General features: G+C 39.6%; 1 protein-coding gene, 1 non-coding gene and 1 pseudogene across 2 annotated transcripts; 1 reads left to right on the top strand and 2 right to left on the bottom strand.

The window, feature by feature from the left end:
- Positions 1–301: 301 nt before the first annotated feature.
- On the bottom strand, positions 302–2,443 carry LOC148298571 (uncharacterized; annotated as a pseudogene).
- Positions 2,444–5,437: 2,994 nt separating this feature from the next.
- LOC148298570 (acyl-CoA synthetase short-chain family member B, mitochondrial-like) lies at positions 5,438–5,773 on the bottom strand. Its single transcript, XM_088276784.1, has one exon. It carries the CDS (start codon positions 5,771–5,773, stop codon positions 5,438–5,440), a length of 336 nt encoding a protein of 111 aa, XP_088132910.1.
- Positions 5,774–7,658: 1,885 nt separating this feature from the next.
- On the top strand, positions 7,659–7,731 carry TRNAF-GAA (transfer RNA phenylalanine (anticodon GAA)). The gene has a single exon. It is a non-coding gene; the product is annotated as a tRNA-Phe (tRNA).
- The last annotated feature ends 1,351 nt before the right edge of the window (positions 7,732–9,082 follow it).

The raw sequence follows: 9,082 nt of genomic DNA, 5'->3' as shown, positions 1-9,082 counted from the left end.
CCAACCCCAACCCCAACCCAACCCCAACCCCAACCCCAACCCCAACCCCAACCCCATAGTCTGTCCCTGACTCAGAATTGGCATGAGATATTATATTTATATTGTATTGTATTGCTTTCCTTCCATCTTCCAATATTGATGATAGCTTATTGATACAAAACTGGAGATATATATAAATATGTTTGTCATGCTATTTCCAATTATAATCTCATACAATTTGCACCTTCTCCCTGATGCACTCTCAAATGGATGTCCATGAGTAAATAAATGTCCAAACAATTAATTCATATAACAAACTTAATGATAAACAAATACTCTTAACGAACAATCAATCAACTTCTTCCATCTTATTGGCGGTTGACTCAGTGGGTTCAGTACCTTTCTCCAGGCTGGGGAGTTCTTCCTCGATTTTGTCATCGTCGATTGATAAGCCGAGCTTGATCATTCTGTGAATACGGCCGGCAAATGAGGATGGCTCTTCAAGGGAGAATCCTGATGCCAACAATGCGGTGTCGAACAACAGCCAGATCAGGTCCTTGACTGTCTTGTCGCTTCTGTTCTCATCCGCTTTCTTTTTGAGCTCCACGATGATGGGATGGTCAGGGTTGATTTACAGGGTCTTTTTGGAGACCATATAGTTCGATGCTGATGAATCACGCAGTGCTTGGGCTTTCATGATTCTTTACATGTTTGCAGACCATCCGTACTCGCCTGTCACCAATGCGCAAGGAGAGTCTGTGAGTCTTTGTCCGACCTGAACTTTCTCAACCTTATCTGAAAGAACTTCTTTGCAGAGTTTGCACAATCCTTCAAAAGCAGCTTTTTGTTCTTCAGCTTTCTTTTTCTCATCTTCCGATTGGTCGAACTCGAGTCCTTCTTTCGAGCAGTTCTTCAGCTTGAATCCTTCGAACTATTTCAGCTGTTGGGTAACGTACTCGTCAATGGGGTCAACCATGTAGACAACCTAGAGATCTCTCTTGACTAGGGCTTCAACGAAAGGAGAGGCTGCAGCAGCGGCTCTAGATTCAGCAGTGATGATGTAGATTTCCTTTTGGTTTTCTTTCTTGCGGGCAATATATTCTTTCAAGCTGATGAGTTATTCTCCTGACTTAGATGTGTGGTATCTAAGGAGTTCGGAGAGCTTGGCTCTGTTGCTGGAGTCCTCATGGATACCGAGCTTCAAGTTCTTGGAAAACTGCTCATAGAACTTTTTGAAGTCTTCAGCATTCTACATGATCTCGCTGAATAGTTCCAGACATTTCTTCACGATGTTCTTCTTGATTACCTTGAGGATCTTGTTGTGTTGCAAGTATTCTCTGGAAATGTTGAGGGGGAGATCTTCTGAATCAACGACACCCCGGATGAAGCCAAGCCACTCAGGAATTAAATCTTCACAGTCGTCCATGATGAAAACTCTTCTGACGTAAAGCTTGATGTTGTTTTTCTTCTTCTTGGTTTCGAACATGTCGAAGGGAGCTCTCTTTGGCACAAAGATGATTGACCTGAATTCGAGGCCACCCTCAACTGAAAACTGTTTCACAGCCAAATGGTCTTCCCAGTCGTTTGTTAAGCTCTTGTAGAAGTTAGAGTAGTCTTCCTTTGAGACATCTTCCTGCTTCTTCATCCAGATAGGCTTGTTCTTGTTAAGCTCTTCGAGTTCAGTTGAAACTTCTTTGATGGTTTTCTTTTTCTTTTCTTTCTTGTCGTCTTCCTTAATTTCAGCATCATCCTCATCTTTCTTCTCTTCCTTCTTCTCGTCGTCTTCGTCGTCTGAGATCTATTTCTCTGTGGTCTTTTCGATTTGTAAATAGATGGGGAAGGAAATGAATTCGGAGTGCTTCTTAACAAGGTCTTTCAATTTTCTCTCTTCTAAGCATTCAACATTGTCAGATTTAAGCTGCAAGATCACCTTGCTTCCTCTCTTTATGTCTTCACTATCGTCATCGACGACTGAGAAAGTTCCACCGGCAGTAGATTCCCATCTGTATTGCTGGCTCTCTCCTGGGGCTTTGGAGATAACTGTGACTTTATCAGCGACTAAGAAGGCTGAGTAGAAGCCAACACCAAACTGTCCGATCATAGAAATATCGGCTCCTTGGGATAGAGCCTCCATGAAGGCCTTTGTGCCTGACTTAGCAATAGTACCCAAATTGGTGATCAATTCTTGTTTGGTCATACCAATGCCTGTGTCTCTCAAGGTGAGGGTGTTGGTGGCTTTGTCGGGGATGATTTCAATTTTGAAGGTGGGCTCATCACTGATGATGTCAGGGTCAGTCAAAGATTTATATCTAATCTTATCCAAAGCATCGGAGGCATTTGAGATCAGTTCTCTCAAGAAGATGTCCTTGTTGGTGTAGAAGGTATTGATGATCAATCCCATCAACTGCTGGATGTCAGCGTTGAATGCAAAATGCTCGGCTCCTGCGCTTGGTTCTTCGGCCATTGTAAGTGTAAATAATTTCAAATCACCATTATTTACATTTAAAGGAATCTAATATTTTCTAGAATAATCGAAATCCAGATTAATTATCCATTCATTTATTATCCATTCATTTATTATCCATTCATTTACTATTGCTGTTATATTACTATTATATTCCTCTTTATATTTCTAAGAAATGTATTTATTCTATTCTTTAACTCTAATTCTCCTATTTAACAATACTCCCTCTCTACTCTTTAACTATCCACATTTGCTTATGCAACTCACTCCTCCTTGACAATTACTAATTAATCTCTATATATATTTAAGATACAATAGAGAATGATTCAGACATATATAGACAAATCAATAGTAAATTTTTTGAAAGAAGTACTGAAACTTGTCATACCATTTGGCCCTCCAGTTGTCGAGGCTATTGTTAATTAAGTCATAACAGAAATTCTCGAGGTCTCCTTCGGGGTTTAATCTGCTTTACAATTACTCAATTGCAACATCGCCTTTGATAAAGCAGTTCATCATGCCTTCATGGCTCTTGTACATCATCTTCACCAGAGAAATTATTATCAGCTTATTCTTTAGTATCGCGCGGAACCCTCGATAGAAGAGTCTCCGGAACTCAAAGAATAATTCGGAATTCAGGGAACCCAAAACTTATACATACGATGTTAATAGTTTGAATGGCACTTTCTTCTCTAATTCAACTCCTTTTCCTGGGGCGTTAGACAAAAAGAACCCAAAGTCGATATGCATCAACTCCCCACTCCGATGCAGTAAAATGTTTCCGTTGTGCCGATCTTTGACTTGCAAAAAATATGTCACCAGGGAATAGCCGGCCAAACTTCGCATGAAATTCTTCTTGGCTGTTAATTTGTTGTCTGTAAAATATTCATCGAAGAAGTTTCTCAGGGTCTTCTTTTGGAGCCCTAATTTTTTAAAGAGCCCATCTAAAGTGACAACATCGTTGATCATTTCAATTAGGCCGTAGTCAGGGCCCAGGGCAACAACTTAGTAAGACCTTAAAAGGCATGGGACATCTTACTTTTCAAAAATGAATTGAAACCGAGAGATAAGCTGCATTGCGAATTGCTCCTGGCGCAGGTCATCTCCGATTTTCACCATCAAATGAATCATTTTCCAGCTCTTTAAATCTCGATAAATGGACCTTTTTTTATATTCCGCAATAGTTTCCTCAGATTTTTGGGGAAAGATGCTTACAGCGTACCCTTCTTCCAAGGCATTCTACTTTTAATTTAGGACCATTTTCTACTAATTATCGCTCGACGACTTCCTCTCGTTCATCTCATCACTAAAGTTATCATAGACCTCGGACATCGATGGCATTCTTTAGTCATCACCTTAGTTCTTTTCATAGAATGATAAGTATCGGACTCTTTTCTATAGGGTGCCCTGCACTTTCTTTTTCTTTTTCGACAAATAATTCTTAATGTTCAGCATGTTTTCCCCATCAATGACAGAGAATGGCTTCGATATTTTCTCATAGATTTTATTCATGATCTCATGGTCGAATTTCCCTTTGCTCTTTGCACTCTTCGATGATTTTTTTTACGAGGCCACAATTTCAGGCGAAAAGTTATCCTCCTGTTCTTATTCTTCGCGGTAGACTTACAACCATATCGAAAATGGGGCTCTTTCTTTGGTTGAGAATATTCTGCCTTCCCAGACATTTAAAACTGTGTAATACCTGATTCTGTCAGTGAAGAATGGAATATAGACGGCAGCCGGCAAATGTATATTAATAGAGGATTATAACAATTTGGAAAGTAGGCTCATTCTTTGGTTGGGCACTTCATTTGATATTTTCTCCCCTACTTCAACTAAATCATTCCAAAACTTTGGCGTTTCCAAAAATCCTTTGTGTTCTTGGGAATAAGTTTTGATTTTGACCTTTGTGATTGCAGCAGGATACTCTGGAGGGGGATGGGGATACTCAGTCGTACCATAATTCGCAATCAGTTCGTGTAAGTTAATCTGGTTGCCAATAAGCCCGAAGTCATCTTATTCGTAAAGTTAGTAAGCAGACAATCTGTGGGTATCAAGCAAATTCCGGATTATTTCGTGGCTTGAAAGATGGCTCTATGAGTAGATCTACATTTTCGGCAGTAGCTATTCCTCGACGAAATTGCGGACTTTCTGAATGGGTTAGCCTTCAGAACTTGTGGCCAATGATTGCAGATAAAAGTAAACACTATGCGCGAAAAAGAAATCGGCGGTGCAGGCCTTAAGGATTACTTCATTCAGTTCATCATGCTCTAAGTTCCGTTCAATAACCAGGTATGTGACGAGTTGAGGAATATAGTATTATAAGTCGTCCCTGTTATTGAGGCATTCAGTTATTTCAGGGTTAATTCGTTTTCTTCGGAGAATCGGGAGAATCTCTTACAAATCTCTGCCGCCGTCAAAAAGCTATGTCAATACCTTGAAAATAGGCTAATTGGGGCTCGTAAAATTCGGCTAGAATTTCTAAATTAGCAAAGATGTTACAATTTTGGATTTGGTGTTTGGCTCCAGCATCAATGAATTCTTTCCCTTATTTTTCTTCTCATCGATTTCCTAGGAGTGTTGCTCTATCTTCATAATTATCGATGTTACCTCATAGCAGCAGAATGTGGGAGTGTTTGTATTCATTTATTGCTGATAAAATGTTAGATGGATGAACCGAAAATTATGTAAAAGTATCTCTAATTATAAATCTAAATCTGAGCCACAATTTCAAATACCACTACGTTCAAATACCACTACGCCACAATTTCAAATACCAGTAAACCTCAATTATAACATCAGCATCAAAACCAGTCGATTCTCGCCCAATCATACAGCATAACTTGAACCAACAAAACTCAAAAACAAGCGCAATCATCAACAACGCGCATATACATTACATGGATGCATCTATCACTTATGAATATTCTTAATGAATTCATCGATTTCGTGGACGACTTCGATATCTTCGACTGTCGATGGCACTTGGTATGCCTATTTGTTGTACATTTTACGGATTATGTTTCGAAGGTATTTGCCCGAACGCGTTTTTGGCAGTCTTTTCACTGTATAGCAGAGCTTGAAGCTTGCTACCGGCCCGATTCTATCGCGAACTAAAGCCACTAATTGTTTCTGCAATTTATTCTGATCTGGGATCTTTGAGTTGGTTTTGATCGTGACAAATCCGATTGGGACCTCCCCTTTTATCTCATCCTTGACTCCGATGACGATGGCTTCCGCGATGTCTTCATGCTTCATGAGCACCTCCTCCATTTCTCCAGTCGATAGCCGATGGCCTGCAGTATTGATGACATCATCGACTCGAGACATAATGTAGAAATAACCATCTTCATCGTAGTACCCCGAATCCCCAGTCTCATAATACTTTTAGGTGAACTTACTAAAATACTTCTACTTAAAGGCTTCATCTCGTTTCCATAGGCTCAACATGAATGAAGGCGGGGTGGGTGTTTCCATGCATACATACCCAGTTTAGTTCGGTTTGCATTACTCGCCTGTGTTCTAGTTTAAGACCTTCACGAAATATCCAGGCAGGGGCTTGCAAGCTGATCCAGGCTTTGCAGGAAATGTCTTGAAGCCTCGGAAGTTCGATAAAATTGGCGATCCGGATTCAGTTTGCCAATATGAATCGTTGATGAAGCAATGCGAGAAATGATTCTGCACCCATTTAAATGTCTAAATATCGCATCTTTCGCCAACCAGCGTCACACCGTTTAAAGTTTGGACCTTTTCTTTTGTTATAAACTTGCCTTCGGGGTCTTCCTTTCTGATTGTGCGAATGGCCGTTGGAGAGGAGTAGAAGTGGTTGACTAAATAATAGATTTATATTTTACTTTTGCATCTTTAAATAATCCTCCAAAATTATCCAGCATCAGGAGTTCCAGTTGGCTTCCCTTCGTAAAGAACAGAGCGGACTCCCCTGAGTAAAGGACCATAAGTAATAAAGGAGTGGCCTAGCACCCATCCAATATCGCTTGTACAAAACAGGCCATCATTGTGATGGAGGTTGAATATATGCTTCATCGCATGCGAAAGAATCACACCGGTACCACCATGATCGCGATAAATTCCTTTGGGGGCTCCTGTTGTGCCTGAGGTATATATAATATAAAGGGGGTGATTGGAATCTAGCACTACTGGAGATTGCTTTGATCCTGCTTTTTCCACTTCCTCGAAATCATGAAAGTTGGATAATTGTTTTGTGGTGTTCCTGGGATGAAATGGCCTTTAATAGATTATCACTGGGATCTCGTTCATTTTGGCTAAATTGCAAGCTTCTAACACAATCTATTAATAGTTGACAACTCGGCTTGGTTCTTTTCCTGCACTTCCACAGATTATGGCCTTCGCCTCGCAGTCGATCATCCTTGAAGCCAACTACTTTGCTGAAAAGCCCCCAAACACCACCGAGTGTATCACTCCGATTCTGGCACAAGCAAACTGCGCGATGATACTCTACAAAATCATAGGCATATAAATAATGGCGATGTCACCCTTTTTTAACTTAAAGTTTCTAGAGAGGGAGTCTGCCAGAGCTTCCACTCTTTTATGTAGGCTTTCGATTGTGATGTCGTAGCTTGGCTAGATTATTGATATTGTTACTGCGCTGGTGATGGGGCTCTCAACATGGTAGGCAATCTGTTTGCCTCGGCTTTATTACAAATGACGATCCAGTAGATTGTGCGTAATGTTTGTTTTGCCATCGACGAACCATCGATAAAATGGAGGGTTTGAAGAATCGAGAATTTGGCGTGGAACTTTAAACCAAGAAAGCTCTGCAGCTTCCTTCTGCCAATACTTTTCTGGGTTTTATTTCGATTCCCTAAAAGCTGCCTCATATCTGCTATGGACAAATCTCAACTGGTACGCTCTGATCATAACAAATAATGATACGGTAAACACTCATAATAACATCACAATGAACAAACAAACAAATACAATATGCTTCATTGCAATGTATAAGCGAAATAAAATATATATATATAAATCTCTCATCCAATCCTTAAAATCCTTCAACTAAGAAGTTCTTTCAGTCTAAATAAATATGATATTGTCCTGGTTATTGTATGGTTTATGCTGTGAGGGATACTGTGATTCAAAACTGTTGGCATTCCCAGATATTTAATGCATGGTCCATGTATGTTAGGAATGCGCTTATGTTTATTTCTTCAAAGGAAGTGGAATCCTGATAGTTGCCCTTGTAGCTCAGTTGGGAGAGCGTAAGACTGAAGATCTTAAGGTCGCTGGTTCGAACCCGGCCGGGGGCATTTTTAATATTGCCAAACTTATACATATTGTAATTAAATTATAAAATCTTAATCTGTTCCACCTTAATGTCGATAGCCTACAGTAATTGTCACCATAATCCCCATATGCAAACTAAATCATTTCAGAATAGTTTCGATGTTTGTGATCACAGTCCTTAGATAATCTTAAAACCCTTTCACTCTTTGGTCTTATCTTTTCTGAACAAACTCCTGCATTCTTTTAAACCGCTCGAGAATATCAAACTTTATGTTTGATTGCATTTTGCGGAGGCAGACTGGACAAAGAGATAAAGGTTTCTTTTACGATTCTTCTAAACTGTTTGAGCCATTCATCAGACATTGGTAGAATATGCAGTGCCGGACTCCGAACATATGAGTAATTTCATGAGTCATAACACCCGCTGCCCTCCAAAATATTTTCTCGTAGTCGATGGCATGCTCTTGCTGAGTAAAGAAGCGCTCGTCATATCTGGCAAACGAGAATACGCCAGTCCGATCTCGGATACTGGCCAATCCAAACACATAATTCCACTCGTCTTTCGGGTACAGGTCGACGAGTGAGACCCCTATCAAACAGAATGCATCAGGTTTTAGGGATTTCTGCAATTTTATCAGAATGTTTCGGGCATTAAGTTGCTTTTTTTATGTGTACTAATTGATGCGGCTTTCGACGCCTTCCAGGATATTGCTTTTCTTGAGGATAGAGATCTTTAGAGGATAAAAGAAACACTAACAATACTCCTTGAGATCTTACATGAACTTCGGGTCGATACTCTCATCAAGTGGCTTCATGTAGATCACATTTCTTTTGTTGTCAATTAGATTATGCATTTGTCCAGTATATGCATCGTATGTTTGACCCTATTCCTCATGATCCCAAAGCCAATCACCTTATTTTGGCTTTACAATTGGTTTGAACATCGGTATAACTTGTTCCAAGCTCTTCCTGACGCGATAGTTCACTCCAGGAAGGCTGCCTATTGCTGCTGATCGCATCTTATCATCGGGCACCTTAAAGTATTGTTGCATTTATGATGAGGATATTGTTTAATAGTTCAGACACTGATAGGTAACTCTTTTATAGTTAAATTCATCGAATAATTTCGGATATGCTGAAAATGCCTACTTTTTATTATCAAACAATTAATTAATTATATGCTTTGTATTGAACAGTTTGTGGACATTTTTAGCGTTCTTATCTGCTTTCAGGATTATATAACATAAAACACATAATAAACATAGCACATAAGATTTAATCTCTGTTGGTTTCCAGACTATTTGCGGCATTACCAATTTTTGTCTACTTCAAAATGTTTGTTTTAATACAATCTTTCAAAGCATCTATGCAAAT

The sequence above is a fragment of the Brachycentrus maculatus genome, unplaced genomic scaffold (genome assembly GCF_059751285.1).
Source record: "Brachycentrus maculatus isolate JH-2025_06_01 unplaced genomic scaffold, ASM5975128v1 h1tg001862l, whole genome shotgun sequence".
In the NCBI taxonomy this organism is placed as follows: Eukaryota; Metazoa; Arthropoda; class Insecta; order Trichoptera; family Brachycentridae; genus Brachycentrus; species Brachycentrus maculatus.
Note: the sequence above shows the minus strand (reverse complement) of the source record. Positions and strands in the feature narration are given on the sequence as shown.